Source organism: Salarias fasciatus, chromosome 14 (genome assembly GCF_902148845.1).
Source record: "Salarias fasciatus chromosome 14, fSalaFa1.1, whole genome shotgun sequence".
NCBI classification, from domain to species: Eukaryota; Metazoa; Chordata; class Actinopteri; order Blenniiformes; family Blenniidae; genus Salarias; species Salarias fasciatus.
The window spans coordinates 37,721,516-37,748,139 of NC_043758.1; the positions used below are offsets into that span (position 1 = coordinate 37,721,516).

Genomic DNA, 26,624 nt, shown 5'->3' on the forward strand with positions numbered 1-26,624 from the left:
AGAGAGGAGGACGGAGCGCAGAGCGCCGCAGCGCGCGCACACATACACACATACATACACACACACACAAACACAAACACATGGGAGTCATGGAGAAAAGATCCGCGCGCAGGATGACTTTCCCGTCCGGAGGACTGCGGCTGGTGGCGTCGCTGCTCGCGCTGTACGGACTGACCGGTGAGTTCTCGTTCCTCTGCCGGCTCTTTCCTCACTTCGGAGCGGACAGGCGGTCAAGTTGCGCCGCGGAGTCTCCGACAAAAAAAAAAAAAAAAGAAAAGAAAAGAAAGCAACTCCCGGCGTCGCTCCCGCTCTGGAAGCGGGACCCTCGATTCCAACTCGGATAAAACGTCTTTACCGTGGGGCTGCCGGTTAGCCGCGGCCGCCGGTCCCGTGGCGGGCGTCCCGTTAGCCGGAGCCCGGTCGCTCCTCTCCAAACGGGGCTACCGGGGACCGGGCTCCGGGTCCGGGCCCTGCGCTGATTTCACAGCGATAGCACGCTCACTTGACCGCAGACGGTTCTTCCAGAACGTCCCGTCGTGACTTTCAGCGCAGGGAGCGGAGGGAAGTACCGGCCGCGGAGGCAGCGGGACCCCCCTCCTCCTCCAGGCTTCCACGATGGAAACCAGCCCGACAGATAAAAGTTTACCGAGCGGGTTCCGCACGGACGGGTCTGGGATCCAGGATCCAGGACTTTACTTTGGGAGGGGGGACTCTGCAGTCGCAGAGTCTGGAAGTATTGACCTGCAGCTGGGCTCCGTGCCAGCCAGAGCTCCTTCCAGCCCCGAGCCGGATCACAGTACCTGACAGACACAGGGACTCCACAGGAACGCAGCCTTTATTGATCCTTCTCCTGGACTCAAGGCAAAGAAAGCCTCTGAAACATGCACGTGGATCAGCTTCTACTAACTTTTACTTTTCATATATTGTTTTAACCAGTAACCAGTCGAATTGGCCTCCTCAGTGTAGTTCCTTCCAGTTTTTATTGGTGACTTATCAATACATATGCTTAGATAATCAAGATGTTTCTAGAAAATCAGCAAACCTATGTCTTCTGCAGCATTTAATCCTCCTCACTCTATTCTGGCTGGCTGTTGGCCTCTGTGGATGAAAATCTGCATAGACAGTCATATATTTAAATGTTGGTTCACAAGTATTTCCAAGATTTCTAGTTAAATATTTGTGAAGAACTTCTCTAAGCATTGCTAGACGAGCAGAGATTGACTCACATGGCTCAATTTGTGTGACTAACTATTAAAACTTAAAAAAAAACCATGTAGTTTAAAATTGTAGAAAGTGAAGCACAGCCTATTGAACCACGGTACTTGAACTTTATGGCGCTGAAGAAATAATATCTGCTGATCCGGTGACTGGACTGACTACATCAGTCCTGCTGCTGCCTCATCTCTTTCTGTTGTGGGCACACATGCTTACAATACAGCTTCATACCATTCTTTTTATTTATTTTTTTATTTATTTTTTTTTTTGCAACCACAAAACACAGGTTCATAAATCTGCAGGGAACTGATAAACAAGGCATGGTTGCAATCAGGGCTGATTGGTCTGCAGATTGGTCCATTCGCTGCTGCATGTGTGCAGATCTCCAGCTTAACCCGTCACCTGGGTGTCAAGATTTCCTGATTATGAACAGAGTAGGAGCTCGCCAGATAACTTTGGCTGTTGTGTTTTGAAAGGTGGGGGGTGCATGTGTTGCAGCTGAAGATTTTTGGTGGGGTTAGTGTGGAGGGAGCAGCCGTTTACTTTAAATATGAGTCAAAATTATTCATAAAAGCTACAAAAAAAAAGGTCTCTGGAATTAATGTCACCGTGACCGACGTGTTCATCACTCATTTTGAGCTCAACAGCCCTTGGGGAGAAAGTTTCTCCTGAAAAATTCACAGAGACCTCCCTCTGAAGTGTTCCACACATGCACACAATCAATCGATAGAGAAACAATGGCTTGTTAATGCAGGAAGCATTACCAACAAACACATTTCTTAGGCTGGATGGAGTGGAATGTTCTTTTTGAAGTTTCAGGCTTATTTATGCGAGCTGAAAGCGCAAACACGAGTGATCCCAGTTCTCGGCTCATGTAAATGTTAATCAGGTGAGTGAGAGGACTGTGCACCTTCCACACACACACACACACACACACTGGCATGCCCACAGGGGAGTGGGTAATGTGGCCTCCTGTAGTCGGATGCCATGTGAGAGTGTTGTGGACTAAAACAGTTCTCCTGCCAGTTTTCTTAGCTGTGTCATTTTCAGATTTCCTGGAATGTAGTCGGGGCTTGTGAGGAGGGGATTTATTCGAGGCGTGGCTTCAGGCTGTGGGGTCTGTAATTGAAGACCGTAGTTTTGTGGTTCCTTCTCTTGGGGCCGCACGATTCGCAATCTAAATAAATAATGCAGTAATGGAGCCACCTAAATTACAGACCTGATGCAGAAATAGATTTGAAGAAGCGGCGCTCACGGAGCAGATCTGGTCCCGATAGAGGTTAATGTGCGTCACTGGTCAATAAGTGTCAGCGAGACGTCGCCAGGAAAGTAAGTTTGTCTTTGGAAATATACTGAAGGCAGCTGTGGCTCTGTCGCCACATGGCACAGGGCAGCTCAGGTCACGACCTTTCGCTGGGAGAGCTGATTGGACAACTTAATTTAGCGACATAGTCACTAAAACAGTCTGCCTTTTTTTTTGGACAATTAATGTAAACACTGAGAAGCCATTAATCACGTTGAATTTCACGCTGTCTGCTTTATGCTTGTATTGTTCTTCCAATACTTGCTATCTGAGGTTAAATGAGACTTGGTGAACTAAAGCAACAGGCTTAACAGACTAAATATAAGCACATATGCCGAAGATTCCTGTTGGTGTTAATTATTCTTGCTCACTATGACAAATGTCTGCTAGAACAGCTCTAAAAGTTCCCATTATGGTTGCACATCTGTGGGTCACAGCTGTCACGTCTTCCCAGCAGCCCTCCCTTTTTCATCTTAAATCTGGGTTGTGAAGCAGCTGACAGAACACTGCTAATCACATTAAATGCGCGCAGTGTTTTCTTTTTTCGGGGAGCCCATGAGGGGATGAGTGTGTGTCTTTGTTGTGGGGTGTGGAGTCAGTGTGTGTGTGTGTGTGTGTGGGGTTCAGAGAGCAGCCTGTGGTCACCAGCTTCTGTTGACTCCACCCTTTGCTTCCTCTGACGCGACAGATGTGACTGACTGTGAGAGGCTGAGAGTGGAAAACTGCTCCCTGGTGGTCCATTAGTGAATCCAGGGCTGTAAAACCCACTTTTAGCTTATCCCTGAGGTTTTTTTTTTTTTTTAAGCAAGCCTAATCAAAAAGACACTATCGACTGTGACGCAGCCGTCAATCAGCTGGTTAGGATCTCCTGGACTGACCGCTCCGTTGTTTTACAGCGTTTGAATGTATTCCTTAATATACAACATAGCAGCAGTGAAATCCCCGTTTGTAGGTCTTGGTTGAACGATTTTCATCTGGGAAATGTCAGTTTGAGTGCCGAGCCAACCTGGTAACGGTGGTCCAGTCCCTGGAGGTTATTTTGGGTCATACTTGCGTACAGAAGGCCTGAGTTCCAGAAAGTGGCGAGCTCTCTCAGACACGCGGCAGCTTCCCTCTCATCTCAGTACGGCACCGTTATGTAAAGGAAATGTTACGTTTGTGGCCTGACTTTTGAGGTTTTCGGCCGCTTTGGAGTGCCACAGACAGGTTAGAGAGTTTGGAAAACATTTCGATGGTCATAGAAACCAGACGTACCCTGCGGGTCAGCCATGGGACTTTGCCGGGTAATCACGTTGTATTTGGTGGCATTCATTGTTGTTTTTCTTGACATCCTCCCTACGCCTACACCGTGAGTGTACAGTTATTAGAACCTCGAACCTGAGTTAATAACCATTTGGAATAGGGAGGAAAATTGGAACATGCCTTAAAAAAATACATATGAAATGCTAATATTAACAATGTAATCGTTCGCTCTGCATTAGCTGGTATGTCTTGTCTACTGAGCAAATCTTAGATGGACAGGAATTGACTGTTTAAATTCACTGAGTCATAGGAAACTGCGCCGTATAAATGGCTTCCAGATATTTCCACGGTTAATTACCTTCTTTGAATGAACAGAGGGAAACTTTTTCAGCCTGCTGTTTTCAGGAGGCAGGGTTTTCCCCTCAACGGGGCAGATCGCACTGTGTGATTGAAGTTGGGGTCATTTGGACACACCGTGGCTTTACAGTCCATACGAAGGAGGTGTACATGCAGGATGTGCACCGTCAGCAGCCGAATCCCCCCGGAGAGGAGCACTGAGGTTATGGGAAACAGGTGTGGCTGGGTTTCACCGCTCGCTCTTGTTTGTTTCACTCTTCTCAGTTGTGGGATGGGCACACAGTGTGCCGACACGCCCCTTTACCACCCAGGTGGGAGATTATTAACACCCACCAGCCAAATACTCCAGAGAGCACGCCGTCTGCTGTGAAGCCTCATCTGGTCACACATTAAGAACATCACACCGTAGAAGATTGACTCCGACACACCTGCCCACATTCCTCAGCTGCTCTGTGTGTCCGGCCAGCTTATAGCATCACAGTCAGATCCAGGCGCTCCGTTTGGCTCAAACGTTTTTCTAAACACAGTTATCAACGGTCCACCCAGAGCCGGTGGCGCTCGTCTGAAAGCTGTCAGACTTTTGAAGCGAGGACTCATTTGTCTTCATGTAAACTTGATCTAATCCTCACCTTGAGTGGCTGTTAAGTTACGTCTCCAAATACTGGTAATCTGTGACGCATTGCTGATTTTTTTTTTCACTGAAAACACAAGAAGGTCTGAATTTAAACCCCAAGTTGAAAACCATAACCGAGAAGGAATATTCACTTCATCAATTATTTACAGTATTGTGAGAGCTCCTGAGTGACGGGGCCTGAGTGTTGCTCACATTATTGAGAGCAGTGTTTCAACATTCCTGTGTTTTAGCCGATAACATTAATATCTGCCTCTGACTTTATTGGATTTTTCCTTTTTTACACCATCCACTGCTCCCACCTTTTCTCAGATAAGATCAGACGCAGACATCAAGGGAAACCGATTTGTTCAGGAAGTTGTCTTCAAAGCATCCTCAGTCTTTAAACCAGAGAGATGTGTTGTAGTCGGGGGTTGTTACGCTGTTGGTTTTAAGGCAGGTTCTTCTGTAGTCGCTGCTGGAGCTCCTGTATCCACATTAACCTCCAGCCTCATCCTACACCTCAGTCCTGCTTTTGTTGATGTGCAGGAGGATTGTCCTCCTGAATCATTTCCCTCACCTTCAATGAACACCAATCAAACAGCCTTTTTAAAAACTTTTTGATATTAATGGAGAAAGCAGATATGTTTCTGTGTCTTGTTTTTCCTTCTTTTTACTCCAAGTTCCTCTGTTAAATAACTTGTACACTTCTTTTACATTCCTTACTAACACATCCTAAAAGTGGGATTCAGCTGTTCGAGGGATTGTACTGAATTTGAAGGAGATCACAGCTGCAAGGCTCACTTACTGTACAAACCCGACCTGGTGGACTGGGGAGGTCCCGCTGTCTTTACATTCACAATATTTGTCTTGTAAATCTGGGTGAGTTTCGTGTTTTAGGAGCACAAAGTCAAAGCGAACATGTAACATAAGTCGCACAAGGATACACAGAACTAATGTCTCCCATGTTTCTTTCTTACCAGTGAGTCTCGGTAGACAAATGTCGGCGTGTGCAGTACATCGCTGAAAGGTATTGATGTCCCCGTCAGTAGAAGTCTGTACATCGGGCTGAGTGTTGTACCCTGGCTGGTCGTTATATCTATATGTGTCTTTGTGCTTCAGTCAGCTGTGGCTTTTTGTTCCAAAGCACCGGACTGACCTGCGCACTTAAATCTCCTTGTTCTGCCTCTGCGCCGACTGGGCGGTAGGTGTAAATCCAGAATGCTGCTCTAATCTGTTGCGTGGAGAGGGTGCGAGTACGTGCCGGGAGGAGTGGGTGCGCCGTGGAAATGATCTCCCTGTGACTCGGACGGCGTTAAGGAAATGCCACTCTGACCAAGCTGCTGGCTGTTTTTCACTGACCGCTGGACACACACACACACACACACACAGACACACAGACACACACACACACACACACACACACACACACACACACACACACACACACACACACACACACACACACACACACACACACACACACCACACAGGCAGTGGCAGGTTGTTGTTGGACTACTTTACTTCCTTCCCTTGTCGCGAGGGACTGAATACTGACGTACAGCTGATTACTCCAGAGAGTTCAAAGTAGCTTTCATCATTGATATGGATGCATACATATAAAGAAACGAATGAAAGGATGTGACTTCCTACCTTCAACAATATTTATGCAGCTTTAAGATGTGGAAAAGGATGTTTGTTGCTCTCTTCTTAATCCACCACAGCTCCAAAATGTTAACATTCTGTTGCACATATGAGTGAAAAGTATCGTATATATGTCAGAGATTCGCTTTGTTGTGCCGCTGCTGCAGAAAATGTGAAGCAAACATGTGAGATGGACATCAGAGCAGGTCTGAAGAGGCACACAGTCGGTGCCTGCAGTATTTGGAGCTTCAACAAAGATTGTTTAATTGAACCAAGCATGCTGTGGACTCGGTGTTTGGGTAGTCCAAGCAGCTGCGACTGAGTGATGCACCACATCAGACTCGGCACAAGCGTTCTCCCTCGTAACGTTTGATTCAAATGCCATCTTTATAATACAGATCATAAAAACACTGATGGGTTTGAGTTGGACTGGAGGATGCACCCTCTCTTTTCCCACAGTCAGCTGGAATCAGCTTTAGAATCCTGCCAGCCTAAAGTGCATGGTTGGGTTAAACCACATTAATCCTCGCTACATCTGCATTCGCTGCACGCCACCTGGTCCTGTCTTTGTTCCATCAATACATTATGTAGTTCAGTGTAGCTTTATATGCGACAGTCATTGACATGCCGTCAGCTTGTTATTGTTCCTTCTGTTGTTGACAGAAGTAGGCCGTGTGCAAGGAGTCTAAAATTGAACAATCGTGAGAATAATTTTCTAGAAAAACAGTCTAATTCCTTCTGGGGTCCCTTGTGACTTGTGGGAAACTATGTTCCATTATGTTAGATCCCCTAATGAAAGTACAGTAGCCCATTTAGACTCAGCGAAGGGCAGTGCACCCTGTGATTAGTACAGGACTTGTTTTTCTCTCGACAAGCCCCTCACTTCCCAACTAAAGAGGCTGGACATATTTATGTCAGAATGAATTGAAATTGAGCTTAGTTTTCTGAGATTTGCTCTTTAGGAAATTGCAGTGTTTTACATTAGACAGTGGCATGTAAATGTGGTGAAAACGAGTCTTTCTGAAAGCAAACCACAGCCTCTGGAGTCTAATCCGTCTCTATACGTCTCTGCATGGTTCCCGGACGCGAAGTTGTGGATATAAAGTCATTGCTGTGTTCGGTAGGCCTGATCGGAGATAGACGCAGGGTTCATGAGTTCATCGGCAGTTCATGAGTTAGCAGAACATGGCATGAACGTGGCGTCTGTGTCAGTGCAATTTTCAACACTATTCCGAAGTGCTGAGTGTGCTGCCGCGTCTATTAGCATCTGCGTGTCAGCGCTGGGACACACTTAAGCTCTAATTGAAACAGATTGTCATTGTAGCCTGCATCTTACAACAGAGACTCGCAGCATAAAGAAATCAGCCGGTCTTTACCAGGCTTTTAACGTTTCTACATTCTCTGCATGTAGTAAAAACAGTGCTTCCCTCCTGTGTGTCTATAGCATTGTGTCTGCACACCAGAACACCCCATACCCCCACAATAAACAATAACAGGTCCTACACAATGAGGTGGGAATGTTTGTGCTGCTTCGGTACACAGTAGCAGACATTGTCCTTCACAAGTCCTGCAGCTCCGCTATAGCTGACTCCGGCGAGAGGTTGCAACCCGTCACGACATTCTCTGTGTCAACACCATTGATCCCTTTCTTTTAAGCAGCGGTCTTTAATCAAATGTGAAGCGGCGCACCAGTGCACATTGCTCTGGGGGTGCTTGGAGAGCAGGGCCCTGAAGAGGACGGTGACATGCAGAGAGAGGCCTGCCCGCCCCTCTTTTTAAAGGCCTGTCAGCCCGTGTTTGTCTCCGCCATGAATTAGTCCGCTGAAAAAGCCTCACGCCCTCACAGGATACAATGCTAGGAAGGAAGGGGGTAGATTACAGCTGGTATAGCCACCATGTTTTCTTCCCGCTGCACAAATATTTCTTACGATAAAGGCATGTAATAAAACAGGCAATTCACCACTTGGCCTATCCTGTTTCAAACTGACTGCCGTGGAGTTAAAGGCCCCGCAAACACAAAGGGACGAGGTGGAGGCCTGTGTGAGACGTATAGACGTCTGATGGGCTCTCTCTCCCCGGTCGCCACTCTAAAAGCACACAATGGCAAACAAATGGCTCTGCGCTGCCTATTGACTGCTTTTTAAAAGGCTAGATCACTCAAATGCAGCTTCCAGAATTGAAAATAAGTTCCCACTTTCAACCATTGCTGCTTATTTTTTACTCAACTGCCCATTTCCTGCTTCTACGTCTTTTTTCTTGCGTTGATATTTTTTATTGTGCGTTCTTTTGTGTAGCATTTGGATCCCTTCCTGTCCCTGGAGAAACAGACTTGTGTCAAAAGGAAATGTAGCTGTGGGCTTTAACCTGTTATTGAGGCATTACTGATAATTTTATGGCTTTTCTGAAGGTTCTCTGTTAATCTTTATTCACAGGTCGACTTGGGGCTGTTGTGTTTAAGGTTGGCAGAGTTTGCAAATTCACTTTTCCACAGCATGTTGATGAACATTTTTAAAATGTGACCTTGATAATCAGATGGAGGTTTAATAGTCTAGCTAATGTTTCCACTGGCCTACACTAAACTGAGGGACTTTAATGTCTGCAAGGAGTGTGAATTACTGCGCTCATTAAACAGTAATGAAACGCTGCCCTTCAACCTGCCTCCCTCCTACACACACTTGAAAACTACTGAACCGGGAAAGAGAATGAGGACTGGCCCAGGTCTGGAGCACCCCGGGTCACCAGGATCCTCACATCCATCTTCTGTTGGAGTCTTTGTCATTATATCTGCCCCCTCCAGGTCCCTGTAACGCTGGCTCCGGGCCCCCGGGGGCTGGGCCAGAACCAGTCTTGTCTTATGCAGTTTTCACATTGACTTAGTTTTTTGATGATTCTGTGGTTTTTATCTCGGAGTAGCTGTCTGACAGATTAATGCGTGTGAATGGCCGCAGGAGCTAGCAGCCGACAGGTGAGGGACCAAATAGGAGTTTTGCTGGCATCGTTCATAATCTGTCAATGCTTTGTTGTTTCCGCTTGAATTTTCTTCGGTTTTTGTCATTTTATTTTCTTGCTGATTTATTGATATTCCATTCAGAGGGAAAAAAAAGTCAATAATTAAGCTGTAAATTATTGCTTACTACCTGCTGACAGTTTTGCTGGGATGGCAGTGGCAGGCAGGAAAATCTCATCTTTCTTTAAAGCATCCATCACCGGCAGACTAACCACCCGTCCAGTTAATTGGACAGATTTTTTTGGTCAGTTGAACTGCTGATTCATGGCTGTCGTTAAGGTTTGCTCTGGTGTTTGATCCTGTACGGCTCTAACTCGACGATCCAGATCTGCGTCGTGCATCAGGTGATAACATCAGGTGCATTCAGACGTGGTGCCAGACTTACACAGTATCAAGAGCAGGAGGGAAGTTCTGATGGAAGTGAAGCTTTTTTCAAAATAAAACTTTTCGTTCTCTCTTTGCAGCTGGTACTAAGTGATCCACGGTCCGGTACCGGTTCAGGGCCTGGTGCTTATATAAGAACACTGTACTGTGACGTGCACAAACTTATTTTCATTCTATTAAATGTTTAAATTATGCAGTTGATGTAGTATTGAAAAAAAAAGGAACAGTACTTCAGTTTTCATGTAGAGCACACTTTTACTGTCATCTTTATGATCCAGACCTCATGTGTTGAACTGCAGTCCTCGAGGGCCGGCGTCCTGCAGGTTTTAGGTATCAGGGGCTCATTATTAGGCTTTTTTTCAAGTGTTGATGAAGACATCAGCTTTAGATGGAGGTGTGCTGAAGCAGGCAGGGGTGTTCTCAGGTCTCTACAGCCCCGCGTACCTTACATGGCAGCCATCGCTATGAGACTGTGTGTGAACGTCTGTGTGAAATCCTGGGATGTGACTGATGGTGTGACTAGTTACCGGGTTGCGTTGTGGTCGGCGTCCTGATGTGGTTTTCACGTTATTCGCCGTGTCCTGCCATCGATACAACTGTTTGGGTCTTTCATTCGTTCCTGAACTTCCTCTCGAAGACGGCTCCAGTGCTCCGTTCATCCTCTGCTCAGAGTTTCCTCTCCCCTAAACCACACTCCCTCCTGCACAGATCTCATGTCTGCATTCTTCTCCTGTGAGGTCTTCAGACCGGTCCCTCTCCAGCTCTGTTTGACATGATAATCTATGCATGGACTCTGTCTGCATGAACATGACACATTGCGTGTTTTGTTGCTGCTTGCTAACGTTCCTGGCCGTGGATCTGCCCCCGTCGCGCTCGCCTCTGACGTGCACCGCAGGCTTTCCTGGGAGGACTTGGAGCCGGGAGTCGGCCTCCTCTGGGGAGGTCAGGGCCGAAGCTGGGTCAGGTCTGAGGAGGTGGAGATTTTGGCTCTCGGAGTGGCCGAACCGGAATGTTTGAGCCAGTTGCCAGGCAAAGAGGAAGGTTTTGATTTAGCGTTGCATCTCGAGAGCAGCTTGTCGCAATTAGTGATGTCAAGAGGGAAGGAAACAAATATGAAGCATTTCTTCAAAGAGCTCACATATCCTTCCCATGAGTTCACTCTTTCCCTGCTTTTCTCATGGAAAAGGGGGCAAAAGTGCAGACTTTTTCCTCTGCAGTCATATTAGGTTTTGCAGTCCGGGGTTCTTCCTGCTCTAATCGTTTACAAAGCATGCAAACTCCAACTTCCTGTAAAGATGCCCAGGAAAGTGTAGTTTTTCTCGTACATCCTTGAAAGATTTCATGTATTATTTCATGCTTGGCGGCATTTGCTATTGGTATCGACAGTCGTGAAGTCATGGATTCACTTGGCTCTACAGCAGTGCGTGTGCCTCCTCGACGAAACTGCACGACGGCTTTGTTTTAACGCGCTGCTTACATTTCATTTGCCTGCAGTATTTTAGGTAATATGTCACAGTGCTCCAGTTTGCAAACCCGGGCCGTGGCTCGCAGTGCCAAGTTTCCCCGCTCCCCTCCTGGCTGTAGGTATCCCATGCAGAGGCCATCTGTCTCCACCCTCCCCTCGTGGTGAGGGTGGAGTCCTCTCTAAACACGGCCCCCCTTTCTCCTCCTCGTCTCCTCCGTGTTTCCAAATGCTTATTCTAAAGCAAACCCAACTGAGCCTGGATGGAGTCTAGTTTCTTTGTGTGCTTTGACAGACCTGAAACCCAACACACACGCACACACACACACACACACACACACTCTCCATACAGCAGCAGTTGGGGTGTCGCGTCAGGTAGCTGCAGTATGCGGAGCATGTTGGGGTGAAGTCCAGCCTGACACACGTGTCTGCGTACGTCAGTATAATGCCATGCATGCCAGACATGTCGCTTTACTACGCAGACAACCTGCGGGAGTCGTCCCATCAGACGGTCGTCTCCATAACATTGTTGTTCCACTTATAGCTGCACTGTAAATCAGCAACTCTGGACAACAGCCCATGGCGGCTTTCATTTGGTTTTCATGCTTCGAGTAGAAGAACCAAAGTTGTGCCACTAAGGTGACAACAAACAGCTGTCACGTCAGCTCAGATGACCGGAGCGGAGAATGTGAAGCCCACACAGCTCTGACCCCGATCCTCCCCCACGCCGCTGCGCCCAGAGCGCTCTGCCAGAAGCAACGCAAACACGGGGCAGCACCAGCGCTGCAAAGCACATTATGGCACTGCAGGCTCCGTTTTTAGACCGGCTCGTAATTCAGAGGTGGAGAAAAAGATGTGAACAGATGTCTAAATTACAGTTGGGAAACGGAATAATATTCCACTTGTGGCGAGTGATTTTTTTTTTTTTTTCCCCCCCCCCCAGAGTGACTTCTCAAATGGACGGCTAATAATGGGTTAAATGCTGCGCGCTAATATTTTAGAAGATGGAGTAGCAGGCAGATGTGTGAGGGATCGGTTTGCGCAGCAGGAGGATAAACAGCAGCGCCGGGTTTGTAAAATGTGGATCAAAACACACAGAAGCTCACGACACAAACAGCATACGTTCAGCATCCGCTCAAACAAGGCGCCGGACTCGTACACACACATGGTCGCACACTTATTTCTTATTTTGGGAGAGAGAAAGTGTGTGTTTTGTGTGTGTGTGTGTGTTCACTGAAATTACAGGGGACGTAATGGAGCAGGGGGAGCCTCAGCCTCTCCGGCTGTATTCCTCCCCAACCAAGATAGCATTGCTGTGGCTTACCACTCATATTCATGCCAGAGACTGAAAATACCAGCCAGCGGGCCACTTTTATAAGTTTTACTCCATACACATCCGAGACTACGTATAAAGTGGACATTTACGGCTCCAAATATAGCTCACGCTGACTGCAGCCGTGTCGAGGAAACTGAGAGCCACTGTCTGAATATTTTGAATGAAATCACAGTTTTACGTTTTATCTTCAAAAGAAACATTTTCACAGAGCTTACTGCGGAACGGCTCGACAATTCTGTCTTAAGTGATGTTGTAAATCTCCGTGCCGCCTCATGCACATTTCTATCAATGAGTCATTTGTGGGATTATTCTCTCAAAAACAGGCTAAGAAGGATTTTTTTTTTTTCATTCGTAGCAGCAGCCATAACCTGTAATTTAGGATTTATTTCAGGTTAGTTTTCCAAGATACTTCACTCTTTCCCACTGGGTTGGAAGTTTTTGTTTATTTTGCTACGACCCAGGAGCACGTCTGTCAGCTGTGATCTGGAGAGGAGTCTGGGAGAAATCTCTGGCAGCAACACAACCCAGTCCCGACGGCCGGTGTCGAGACTTGGTCCTGTTTCGATGCAGGAGTAAAAAGCAACACTTGGTTTTGTCGGCAGTAGAAGAGGAGTCGTCCGATATAGTGATATAGTTAATGTAAAATCATTAACGCTGTCATTTGCCCAGTAAGCTGCAAATGAAGCTAACTGCCCGTTAACTGGTCTTGATGAGGATCATTTTAAGAAGATGCAGAGAGTGCATTCAGGGTGTCCAGCATTTTACTCCCAGTTAGTTTTGAATGAGACGGTGCAGTCAGTTCCCTGCTCCCTTTTTTAACATGTCAGTGTTTCCAAAGAGATTCTGCTGAGCTGAAGCTGAAATGCACATTAATTGTTCCGTCTCCCATGACGGCAACCAACACTCAATCGCAAGCAACAACGGCAAAGGTTTACAGGAAGTTACTGGATGTGTCGGTGCTCAGCTTCCTGTGCCTCATTTGCATGAAGTCTGGAAAATTCAACTTTATGTAAGTGAGTCACAGACAACTCTGGGGAAAATGCCAAAGCAGTGCAGCTAAAAAAAAAAAAAAAAAAAAAAAAAAGCACTGCAACGCAAACCAGCATGCACCGCGGTGTTTCACATAGACAGTGATGTGTTGCGAGAAATTGGCGGATCCTGTGGAAATGTATCATCAGGATGAAGGATGAGGTACGTCATCCAAGTATACCGTCAGCTCCCGGAGGAAATAGATGAATACAGATAATCATTGGTCTGGTAGTGTTGTTGGAACTGATCATTAGCTGCATTCGCACTGTGACGGGTTTCGAGGCGCTGATATATCTAACAAATGAAAAGTCATAGGAACATGACTTTTGAGCCTTAGTTTGCGATAATCCCACGACTGCTTATTTTAGCAAGGGCCAGAATTGTGCGGTGTGCAGCTTTTTGAGTTGGAGGTGGCCAGTAACTCCAACCCTGCCTGCTTTTGAGATGTCCCTGCTTCACCACACCGGAAGGAAATGAACGGCTCACAACCTGACGGATTCATCAGCAGGAGTGTATTAAATGTGGAAGTGTTGGTCTTTTCAGGTGAGCCAAAATAAACTGCCGGCTCCGTACAATCAGCTGTTAATTGGGGACTTTGGTTCCAGCGTAGTTTAGCTAATTAACATAAATAAGTCTTTGCTTTGGTGAATTGGCCAGTAATGGATTCCATTTGAAATGCTTGAGTTCAGCACTTTTTTCAACGAGCCGAAGAAAATACAGTTTTCACCGTCATTAACGTAAACACGTAATTGCTGCTTCTTTCAGGGTTCACTTCTTCACATCTTTATAATGTGATTTCTTTTCTTTTTTTAACGCAGCGTTTGTCGTCACCTTCTCATCCTGCTGCCGGCCGCAGTGCTCAGACGGCCACTGATGCTCAAAGCCTCGCAAACATGGCGCATTTGTTTAAAATAGGACTTTGAAAAAAAGCCTGTGGTGGGCCTCTAGTCAAATTAAGAGCCTCATAAAAAAAAGCAGGATTAAAACCATTAAGTTGCTTGTTTTGTTTCATCTCCTTCCAGTTTTTTTTTTTTTTCCTTTTTCTGTTGCTTGCTTTAAAAGGTGCCGTGATAATTAGCGAGGGGGACAGGCTGAGCGTCCCGTGGTGAAAGTGTGTTGGTTATTAGGAGGGAATGCAGTGCAGTCGGTCTCCCAGATCAACTCACGTCTGTTTTCAGCCTCAAGAAAAAAGGAAAATCTGGTCTGAAACAAATGCTGCTGTTCCACCCAGGGAAGACGAGCGGACCTGTGACGCTGCGGGGGGGGCGCTGTGAAAAGAAAACATGTCTGAAAAGTCGTGATTATTCATTTTTCAGTACTGTGACGAGTGTGTGAACCTGCCCTGTGTGTAAAGTCCCGTTGCTGGCACTGATTAGCTCGTTTCCTTCCTGTTCATCTGTGCCTGGCGCCTCCCAGCTGCCGTACTTTGGATTTCAATCTGGTCTGCTGATGGCACGTCTTCGCCTGTGTTGTTGTAGCTGTCGCAGCGTACATGCAGAAATGCGCCGTTTGACTAATTGAATCAAGATTTGAACTCCCAGACAATTTTCCTCCAGCGCCAGACACCAGAGAACAATAACTAATCTTTTAATCCGGCAGCTCGGTATTGACGAAGTTCCTTCCAGTTTAATTATAGCTGCTGCAGCGACGCGCCGCCGTCGTTTATCAGGGTCTCATCTCTCTGCGCTTCTCTCCCAGCAGGTGTAAGCAGCAACCAGGTGGTCGTTCCTGACAAAGTGAATGCGGTGCTGGGGAAGAACATCACACTGAGCTGCAGAATCGAGGTGGGATCCAACCTCAGCCTCACGCAGAGCTCCTGGGAGCGCCGCCTCCCATCAGGCACCATCACCTTGGCGGTGTTCCACCCCGAGTTTGGAACCTCGTATTCTCAAGACTACGGCAAGCGCATCGCCTTCGTGTCCCCGTCGATCCGGGATGCCACCATCACCCTCGAGAAAGTCGGCTTTGCTGACGTCGGGTCCTACACCTGTAAAGTGGCCACCTTTCCTCTGGGAAACACACAAGCGTCAACCTACGTGAACGTCCTAGGTAAAGCACAGCGCCGCCGCCGCCGCTCGCCGCTCCTTCACCTGAAAGCTTCACTTGTGACGGAGCAAAGCTTAGCTGCCCACTAATTGTTTGCTGTTGAGGAATAAGCAGCTCCCTGAAGTCGCCTAACTTTTAAATTACTGCCTGGAGAGATGCCATCCCTGCCTGGAGACGGCTGTCATGTGGCGCCACTTATCTTCCTCAGTCCGGCGTCACTTTGAGAAAGTGCCTTGATGGCTTTAAATTGGCCGCACTGCATCACCTCCGTTGATTGGCTTGTTAAAAGCTTTCACTCAGTTTCCATTAGATCCTTTGCATGGCGAGACCTGCATGTAAACACTTCTTTGACGCTCTGACGGCCTTCTCCCAGCGCACACGCGAAATGAAAGCAGCGAGTTCATAGTGCAGCGTTCTGATGCCGCTGAGCTGCAGCAACAGCCAGTTAATTACAGGGTGTGATACAGAAATACTCAGGACTTTCAGTTGTATTTTACGCGGCTGCATGAAAACCTCTCAGATTGTCCTCAGACTGCAATCTGAAGCTGTTTATCTGCCGAAGCAGAAAGTGCTGTTATGAAAGCGTACCTCGCTCTGGAGGGCCGACTGCAGAGAGCCGCAGCATTTCCAATTCCTACAACAAAGAACAAGTTTGAAAGAATCCACCTCGTCCGTTTAGAACATGCTGTACGCAGCTTTTATTCCACATATCAGTCGTAGCGTCCTGAAGCAGCGACTCTGTCTTGGAGGAAGTTTGGAAGCAGTCAAGTATTTAGTGTTACTGAACGGGATGTCATGGCATGCAGGAGCTGAACTCCTCGAAATGTCTGAAATGAAGTCTTCTGTCTCGCTGGCCTCTGGAGATGGATCTTATGCGAGTTGTGAGCTGCACGATGAGCCGGGTCGTAGCGACGGGGGTCGGGATGAGTTGGAACAACAGGAGTGTGGCTCAGAGCAGACTGTGTGTCCGGCAGCGCGTCAACGCCGCATGAAGGGCGAGAGAAACGATCACACACACACACTTTCACCCCCGTCCGGCTGAAGCTGGTGCTGATGTAGACATTGAATGATGGAGAACAGAAAAGTTTGCTTTTTTTTAAAATTGCAGTTACTGTAATTCGGGGTTTTCTGCCCGAGTTTCCTCGGTGTGTCCGGAGTGCCCCGTCCGTCCCAGGAGGAGGAACGCTGAGCCTCCTCTCTGCAGCAGCTCCTGCTCTGCCTCCTGAGGACGGAGGCGACTCTGATATCTAATGAACAGCACGGTGGATACTGCCACGCTGTCTGGGACCTCGCCGCCTTCAGTTACACCTGGCTGTCCCATCGGAACAGCTTCTCAGGCACACTGTCTTTTATCTGCAGCTCATACAAACACGCTTAGACCCACTTTACAATTTAGATGTAATTAAGGTGTGATTATGGTGAAAATATACGCTCTCCGCAAGCCGATATGTCACGTGGGAGTGAGGTGGTCCCACGGGGCGTTTTTCTCCGAGAGTGAGAGTACATCCCAATTACAAGACTCCAAGTCAGCAGGTTCACATTTCCAAGGCGTCAATGAAAACCGGCTTCGCAAGACTTTTAATGAAGCGCTGCCTCAGTGGAGCAGGGTGGCTGAGGCCCGGCAGGTACAACCCCAGCGCTAAAAGCCCAGTCTCAATCAATTATCAGTGCGTCTGTGCGAGTGTTGGCTGCACGCCGCCTGTTGTACCGTTCCTGTCTGGTTTCTGTTTATACTTTGAGGTTCATGAAAAAGTGTTCTCATTCATTTCAAATGAGCGGCTGAGGCTTTGAAATATATGAATAATCGGCCACAGTCACGACACGTGTGATGATTAACAGGTGCAGTGAGCGCTAACTCGGCTTCAATCGCCGCACTCGCAGCGCAAACCTCGCCTTGTGAGCAATCAGCATCATAGGACACAAACTATTTGCTATTGTTTCTCTGCCCTCTGTTTCATCTTTGCGTCTGCAACCGCTCACCGAGGGAAAACCCAGAGCAGCAGGAACTGCCGCGACGCCAGCCAACGCACTCAGCGGTGAGGAGCGCAGGGAGGGACCGTAACGGACGGGTCAGGGAGCGATCTCAGGAACAGCAGTTGACGTTTTAATGGAGAGAAACCCGGGGCAGCGTTCCACGGGTTCCCAGCGAACCCGGGGTGGGGGAATTCTTCTTCTGTGGTAGTAAAATACAGTAGAATGTACATTGACTGTCTTTTGGGGTCTTTAAATACTCAGCCAGTGAAGTGAGGAGGTACTCCTGTTTGCATATGAGAAGTTTTGTCAGCTCGTGATTGGACCGCCGGCTTCTCGGAGATCTCCAGAGCGCTGCTAAAGAAACGGCTGGGAACTCGGGGTCTGCAGAATCTGAGGAACAGACTGACTCGAAAAACAAAGACATGAATAATCTGCAGTTCAAACACACCATTGTTAAGATTGTTGTGAAAATAAAGTTAGTTTTAAGTTTTATTTCTATGTAAACTCCGAGCTTTGAAGAACTCATTGTTTTTATTTAAAATTCTTTTGGCCTTTTGTCCCAGAGTTACCAAAAGGAGATCGCCAGCATCTCAACACACACACACACACACACACACACACACACACACACACACCCCACTGAGTTTTTCCTGATGCTGAAAATTTAACTTTTCGTCACGTGAATCTTGTTTCACTTCTGCTTCGATCCTGCTTTAATTCTTCCGTTTCCTTTATTTGTGTGCCCGCCTCCTTCCCTCTCTGTTCCTTCATTAAACAAGCGTACTTTAGCGGTTTCAGACAACGCCGCGCGTTTGATATGTGCTCTGTTTCCTGTCTGCTCTCGAGCCGAGCCAACAGTCGACGTGCCGACAGTTTGATTGATCTCACTTGTTCTCCGTGTTTCAGGTCGGAGTTCCACAACAAACTCCTTTTTTTTTTGTTCCCTGCATTTCATCTTGGTCTAAACAGGATTTCTAAATAAACATGGCGGCTGATGTCAGAGCTGCAGCGTGTTTTACCAAAGTAACTCCTTGAATTATGAAAAATGGCCGTTCGGGGTTCATTGAAGCTGAATCTTACTGTAAAAACGTCCAGACGTGATGCACGGCCATCGAACATCCAGTAAAGGTTCTGCTTTATAGAGCTTTCCGCTGTGACGTCAGGGTTCGGTGTGTATGTGTGGGGAAGAAAGGGCCAATGCAGCCGGCTCGCTGAAGGGAAATCGTTACCGTTTCCCCTAAAGCTTTCCCCTCCCTCTTTGACAGCGACTCCAAATTAACACGTCCGTCTGATTTAGCTATTTTGAAGTTTCAGCCAGCCCGGCTCCGAGCATAGAGCCGCTACTGTTGAAGAATGCGAGGTGGAGGACCGAGAAGGGCGTCCCCGCCCCCGGACGGGGCGCCCGAGGCCCCGGGTTATTCTGGGAAGGCGGAGGGTGCCGCTCATTATTTGGATTTGTTGCTGGACCTGCTGTTGGAAAGGGGAGAAGGAGAGCGGCAGATGTCTTTAAGACGACGGCCTTGCCTTGCGGCTCGTGCGAGCGTGCCACCTTTAAAACTGTCACCGTCGAATTAGGTGGAGCAGCTGCTGGGGTGGAGGAGGCGCTGCCCCGAGACAAAGACGTGAGCCGAAGGGATTTCTACATGGAAATGTAATCTAGTACAACCTGAGTATCCAGTTTGCTTCACTGCCCCCCTTCCCTCAGCAGGCTCTCCTCTGTTTCCTCTCTGTCCTTTTTCTTCTTTTGTCTTTTTTCTCTCCTTGGGACGTGTTGGTGGCAGCTTTTAGTTTCGCTGCAGCAGCTTCACATAAAATGCTCCTTTTCTTTGTGTAACAGGTGAGAAACAGCAATTATTCTGGTCACGTCCCTCTGGCATGAATCTGAAAACCTCCAGTTACTCTCAGGAAGCCGGTGTAACATCAGCTCTGCCTGAAAGTATAAAGTAACGCCGTTCTTCAAACACGGCCTCAGACTCGGGGAGATTGAGTGTTTTCCAAAGTCACGCATGTTCAGGTGCTGCTGTGCTTTCCTGGAACTGTACCGCTCGACCCGCGGACGCTTCAGCTGCGTTTATACACACATTATGTCCGAGTGTGTATGCGCATGTGTGTGTGTTTGACACACAACAATAAAAATGTCTCCACTGAAATGTGGCCGAGTGGCTCGGTTCATCCATTTTTAATGCGTATAGGTGGAATGGAAGGAGTCGGTCTTTGAGCAGTTAAGTATGGAGAGGCCGCCGGCCATCACTTATTTATATAGATACACAAAAAGATCGATGTTCACTTTGTAATCTCTCTCTCTCTGCCTTGACCAGTGGAGCCGAAGGTGTACGTGTCGGCGGGGCCGGCCGCGCTGCTGGACGGCGCCAACGAGTCGCTGGTGGCCACGTGCATCGCGGAGCGCGGCCGGCCGGCGGCGGAGGTCTTCTGGGAGACGGAGCTGTACGGCCGCACCGACATGCAGAGCCAGGACGAGCCCAACGGCACCACCACCGTGCACGTGCGCTACCTGTGGCCGCCGCAGAGCTACGCCCAGGGGAAGACCCTCACCTGCGTGGTGCGGCACGCCGCCCTGGCCACCGAGTTCCGCATTCCGTACACACTCAACGTCCAGTGTAAGTGCAAAAACACTCTGGCTTTTCTGGGTTTTGTCCTCAGGAGCCATCGATCCGGGAAATGAAACTTTCAAATATACACTGATCGGTTTTATGTATCAGAAATAGACGCAAAAGAGGTTCCATGACTAACGGACAATCCGAACAGTGATAGAACCCCACAGAATGATGATGGGTCTAATCGTGCAGGTCTGGAAGGAAAAGTGTGTCTCATCAATATTAACCCGAGCCGCTGACGTGATTTATGAATCGTCTGCTCTCTGCCTTTTCCCTCCTCCGCCATAACGGAGCAATTTAAGAGTCGTCCTAATGTTATAATCATTGATGCATGCTTCCCTGGCTCGCAGTGCGTTCCTCTGTGTTAGTGCCGGCTAATGAAGGTGTTTTATGAAATATTGATCAGGCCCGAGCAGCAACACAAGTGGCAGGAAGCTGCTGGGGGCAGCGGGCGGAGACGCAGAAACACCGAGGTTAATACAGGAAGGAGGAGGCTCTCCCGCTCAATAAATCATGTCGGATGTCGAGGTGAGGGAATTTAAGTGCAAAACAAGCACAATTTCAACGCTGAACTGCGCGAAAGGGGTCAGCGGACTCGTCTTCCCGCGTGCAGTAATGAGTTCCTCATTCGTGCTCCAGAGAAATCAAAGTGAAAAATTGGATATCCGAGTCGGTGTTTGCCATGCTTTATTGCAGCGGCATGCGTCGGCCTTCATTTAGGCGTCCTCCCGCTCTTTTTTTTTTCCCTCCGTCATGGTGAGAGGTTATTATTAGCTGCAGCTCACCTGCCCTCTGAGTGAGTCTGTCTCCGCCGGCCGGGTCGTCTGTTTGACCGGCAGACCCGGTCCCAGCGCCGTCCAGGCTCCGGCTCATCCTCACTGGCTGCTCTGCGTCTTCTGAGGAAGCTCGTTTGTCGTCGCACTGTGGAGATCTCAAACAGATTATAAAAATAAACCTCCTTCACCTTTACAGGAAAACCAGGAAAACCATTTAATTAAAGCTGCCCTGAAGCCAGGCTTTCATGAGGACTGATCCAGAGCCTGTGTTTTGTTTTTCAGTCGCCCCGGTGGTGTCAATAATCGGAAATGACAAAAACTGGTACGTGGGCCAAACAAATGTGAGATTCACGTGCGGTGCCAAAGCGAACCCGCCCGCCCGCCACTTCTCCTGGATCAGGTCAGTGTCTCCCGCTCCTCCCTTTTACTGCTGCCGAGAAAGAGTGTGTGTGACGGTCTTATTAAAAACACTAAATGTCCTTTGTATGGTCGTAAGTCCAGTGGTTAGCACGCTCGCTTCAGCGGCCTTTCTGTGTGGAGTTTGCATGTTTTTCCTGTGCTCATTGGGTCATCTTCTTTCAGCGACTGTCCAACCAGAGTAATGTGTTTGTTCAGTAACTGAATCAGCTGCTGTGTGTTTCTCTACATCTAACCTGGGTTTAAACAAATTGAAACGAAGCAGCACAGTGACGGACCTCCGTCTATAAATTACCGCCGGCATAACTTCAGAGCCCGGACACCGGAGCTGCCGAACGCGTCCATCGGGAAGACTCCCGGCTATAAATAAAAGATTCCAAACGGTTCATGCCTCAGAGCAGCTCGGCCTTATTGGCAGCTCTTTGTCATCGTCTTGCTTTGAAAACAAGAAATATGTTCTCCGGTGCAGTCTGGACGGCCGCGCTCCCTCCCTCCTGTCCTCCCTCGCTTTTCTTTTTTCACTTTCCTGGACATCTGAAGTCTGAGTTCATGCGGAAGGCCTGTCCTTTCCACTGACGGAGGAGCCGTCCTCTCAAATTATCACCGCCGTGCGGTCGGGTAATGGCTGCAGCAGGCCAAGTCGGCCAGCAGGGAGGTGACGTCGTTTGGCCACATGCAGCAGCAGTGTTTTGGATTTCACTCATACTTTCTGTTAAGAAAACAAAAAAGAAGCGAAAACTCGGCTATAAATCCGTGAGAGTGTCAATGACCCAGCATGCACCGAATCATGAAACTGATTCTGTAAATGGAAAGTTAAAGAAGCTGAAAATACTTTTCCATCAAACTCCACACAGAAAGACCGACCGGACTCGGACCCGGTATCGTCTCGCTGTTGAATGACGTGTTGCGTCTGTCGTGTCCCGTGTCGCTCCAGGCTGGACGGACCGGTTCCCGACGGCGTCCAGATCTCCAACAACAGCCTGTCCTTCACCCGCCCGCTGGGACGCAACGACTCGGCCATCTACCGCTGCGAGGCCACCAACGACATCGGCCTGCGCAGCCAGGACGTCAAGCTCTGGGTGCAAGGTACTCTCAGCTCTCTCCACGCCGCTTTCACAGCGTTTCACCCTGGGACACAGAAGGAAAGTGTGTTTACACTCGTCGTCTTCGGGACCCAGATCCACTTTCACGCATTCCTGGCAGCAGAGGAGCGCGGAGTGCAGATAAAGAGTATCAGTGCCCAGCGTTTGCAGAGTTGAGGTTTTGGCAACAGTCGATGCCGCCGATAGGGAAGAGGGTGTTTACCCTCGCCACGTCGCCCTCCTCTGTGTTTGGACGTCTCGGGTTTCACAGCGGGGGGTAATGAGTTGTGTTCGCGGATTTTCGGGACACGGAAAGCTGCGTTTGTTCTTCATCTGCTGTGTTTTCCAGCAGCGTGTCTTTCTCTTCCCGCTGTGATCGGATCCGTTATTAAACTATCAAACGCCAGAGAGCAAACTTCTCTGGGCTTCCCTGGATTTGTGTTTATTGAATGCAGTTGCTGATTCACTGACGTGAACCCTCGTCGTAAAACATGCAGCGCCGTTAAAAAATGCTGCTGTCTGGTTCCTCTGTCTGTCGGTGGTTTGCTGCATGAGTTCATTATTGCGAAGTCAGGGCGTGGATCCTGAGAACTCTGCATCTCTTTTTATTTCCACTTCTCCTCCGCTCCGTTTAATCCCTCTCCAAACAAAGCAACCGCTGCTTTTGGGCTCACTCTCCTGTAAAACACACAGACACACACACACACACGCACACACGCACACACACACACACACACACACACTCGGTGCTCTTGATTCCTCTCATGGAGAGCAAGGCGCTGGAGAAGCCGGCCCGGTTTGGACGGCTGCTCCAAACCGAAGCACCGCTGACATCCTGTCCGGGACGGACCAGCGCCGAGCAATTACCCTGCTGTCCTGTCAGATATGACGGCCCGGCCGCCCCCCTCCTCTGTGGAGCCAGGTCGGGCTCAGTCTCGGTCCCTTCCCCCCTCCTCCCAGATGATCAGCTGTGTGAGGTTGGAGCGTTTGGCTGCAGGCTGGGATTGATGGAAACTGCCAGTCTGTCAGTTTCTCCAGCCTTGATCCGTCTGCTTTCTCCCCTCTTATGGTTTTGCTTTTCTCCAGATCCGTCAGGCTCACACACTCTGTGTAATTGTAGGTAATTAGATTCTTACTCACGTACTGAATTGTGGAAATCATTACAGCTCTACGGGGATTCGGATTTTGATAACTAGTGCCTCAAACCCCTCCAGGTCTCTTATTAGTGCGTCACGCTGCTTTGTAGTCGGGCTTTGATCGCCCGGCGGTGTCGGGCCGCCGCCGGTCTCCGAGGCTTGAGGTCAACATGGAGGCTCTCATCCCGACCTTGAGCTCCACGCTGCCCGGCGTCTCCGGCGGCGGCCACCGGAGGACGGATGGGATGCAGGAACCTCGCATCGATCACACGGCGGCGTTTCGTCTTCTCACATGACTTCAACACAGCAGGCCTCGGAGAGAAAAGGAAGGAGCTGATCACGCTCACTCAGATGCTCGAGTGTATGTCCTCCGATCGCTCTGCCTCACACACACACACACACACACACACACACACACTGGCGTTTAGCACTTATCCTCTGTCTGCCCTCTCATTTGACCACTTCTTGCAGTGAAGAGCAGCTTCCAGCAGATCTCTTCCTCTGGAGACGCGTCTCGTTCGGACTGTAACTTGATGTGGAACCGCCTCACTCGCTTTGTCAGTTGTTACAGAACATGAAGTGTTTTTTTCTGACGCCTCGCTCCGTCGGTCTCTCTGCTGTGCTTTAACTCTTCTCATCACGTGTTGGCTCTGCAGATCCGCCGCCCACCACGGCCGCCCCCAGCACCGCGGCGCCGCCCCTCCGCCACACCTCCGGGCCCGGCACGGCCGCCGACCAGCGGAGGGCCCCCTTCACGTCCCCCACGCTGGCCTCCCTGCCCGACGGCGGCCTGGGCACCATCGTGGGCGGGGCGGTGGGCGGAGTCCTCTTCCTGGTCCTGCTGCTGATCCTGGGCGGCGTCTGCTTCATGCGCCAGCGCCGGACCTTCCGGGGCGACTACTACACCAAGCAGTACCTGGGACCGTCCGACATGCAGAAGGAGTCGCAGCTGGACGTGCTGCAGCCGCACGAGCTGCAGGAGGTCTACGGAGACAAGACCAGCAAGGGCAGCCAGGAGCTGAAGCCCAAACTGGGCGGAGACATCATTTACCCCGACTACACCCCGGAGCGCAAAGACAGGGACGACTGGGCGGACCGGGGCGACGCCCACCGGGGCCCCAAGGAGGGAAACTACTACCCGGATCACTACAACAACCAGAACGTGCACCCGTGCGGGCCCCCCGTGCACGGCACCGTCGTGAACAACGGCTCCCCCTACCTGCCGGAGGACTGCTACGACAACGGCACGGACAGCGACTACGTGTCCCACATGGACGGATCGGTGATCTCGCGCCGGGAGTGGTACGTCTGAGGGGCCGGGCGGGCTTCAGGCTTCGCTCGAGGCCGAGTCGCTCCGGTTCAGAGAATTCAGCCCCGGTGAGACAGTCCTGCTCCGCCCTGACTCCAACCACTCCACCTGAGCAACGCTGCGTCAGACTGTAGGAGGCGCTCCAGGTCCGCCGGACGCCGGCGAGGTTTTGTCCCTGCCTGGTCCTCCTCCCGGGTCAGAGGCGGGGCGTCCAGACCCCCGTCAGTCAAGTATTTATGTCCCCCACTGTCTGCTCCCATGAACAACCTCACTTCTTCTGTGGCTTTTCCGGAGCGGCCTCGTGATCGCTGCGAGCATTTTCATACAAACCGGCGAAACCTTTTCCACAGCTGCGACCGGCATCTAAAGCAAACTATACTGCATGCCTTTTATACAAACAATGTGAAAGGGAAAGTCACGAGACGAAAAGGGAGCCTCGCCAGCGTCGTACCGAGGGAGAGGCGAGCTAACGGATGGAGGACATGGCATTAAAACACTGCCCGACATTTCCTTTTCCTTTGCCAGGCGAACTCAGGTTGTCTTGATCAGTAATCTGTTTGGGGAAGCGAGCGCCGCATGTCGGGATCTACCTGGTTAGCTTAGCGCCTGTGCTTCCTGTTTCTCAGCCTCCTTCAGTGAAAGCTTTGTGTGTGTGTCATAAATAGATAATCGTTTTCGTCTTTTCACGTGAGACTTCCTGTTTTCCGGTTTGTGTAAAACTCTGACTCCTCTTGCACGTGCGAGTGTTTCTTTCTCCTTCATCCGGTAGAAATTCAAATACAGCTTTGTAAATAGACCCTGCCTTGAATTCTAGTTTCCCTGTTTCTAATATACAGAAGGTCAAGATCACTGGGATTTAGTTTCACGGAGTCTTTCAGAAAATCAGTGATTCGGGTTTAAATTTATTCCTGTAGCAGTTCAGGATGAAACTGACGAGATTAAATGTCAGCCGGTATGTTTTGATAGAAACTTGCGGAAAATGTTTTTTGTCTGTTCTTTCTTCTGTCCTTATGAGTTTTAGTTAAGGAACTCTGACATGACTACTGAACTCTTAAGAGGCTGAATTCCTGATTTAATGCTGTTTGAAATTAAAGCCGGCCCTGGTGTTCAGCCCGGTGCTGGAGAGGTGTGTGATCCAGCCCCGCTGGCGGTTCTGTCAGCTTTCTCCGCTCCCCTCCGCCATGACGGGCCGTCTTTTCCATCCAGCGTCCTCCGTCTGTAACTCCGACACCAATCGCTCACGATAGCTTCATTTTTTTATTTAATCACAAGAAAGATGAAAGTGGGGTTTATAAATCCCAGATGTGAGCGTAGCAGCTGTCAACTGACAGTTTTGTGGCTCCATAAACCGCCGGCAGTCTCGCGATCAGAAACGGCCGCTCCGGCTTCCTCTGTCTGAAGGATCTGGAGACGGCGAGCGGCTGACGTCAGGCCGGAGCGGCCTGCAGTCGGGTTTGGCTCCTCGGAGGGCGTACAGCGATCATGGAAACGAGAAACCCAATCCACCAGAAGAAGGAAAAAAGAAAGGCTCTGTGTGCAACGGCTCCCCACAGGATAGAGAGATGTACGTCTCTCTTTCCCTGCAAACAACAAATCCGGCGACTGTAGGTTGAAAGTGAGGCGTTGAGATCATCGGTGATCTCATGGCTCCCTGCTTGATTTGACCCCACGCTTTTCCAC

The 26,624-nt window shown here is 49.3% G+C and overlaps 1 protein-coding gene across 2 annotated transcripts; it reads left to right on the forward strand.

Annotated features, from left to right (window-relative positions):
• nectin3a (nectin cell adhesion molecule 3a) lies at window positions 1-26,624 on the forward strand. 2 transcript variants are annotated; one of them, XM_030107617.1, is made up of 6 exons: window positions 1-177; window positions 15,288-15,638; window positions 19,928-20,227; window positions 21,283-21,400; window positions 22,352-22,503; window positions 24,292-26,624. In XM_030107617.1, the coding sequence occupies exons 1-6, from the start codon at window positions 81-83 to the stop codon at window positions 24,945-24,947; spliced, it is 1,674 nt and encodes a 557-aa protein (XP_029963477.1). In that variant the 5' UTR covers window positions 1-80; the 3' UTR covers window positions 24,948-26,624. The 2 variants fall into 2 exon arrangements, with proteins under 2 accessions (XP_029963477.1, XP_029963478.1); XM_030107618.1 differs by having other exon boundaries at window positions 15,291-15,638.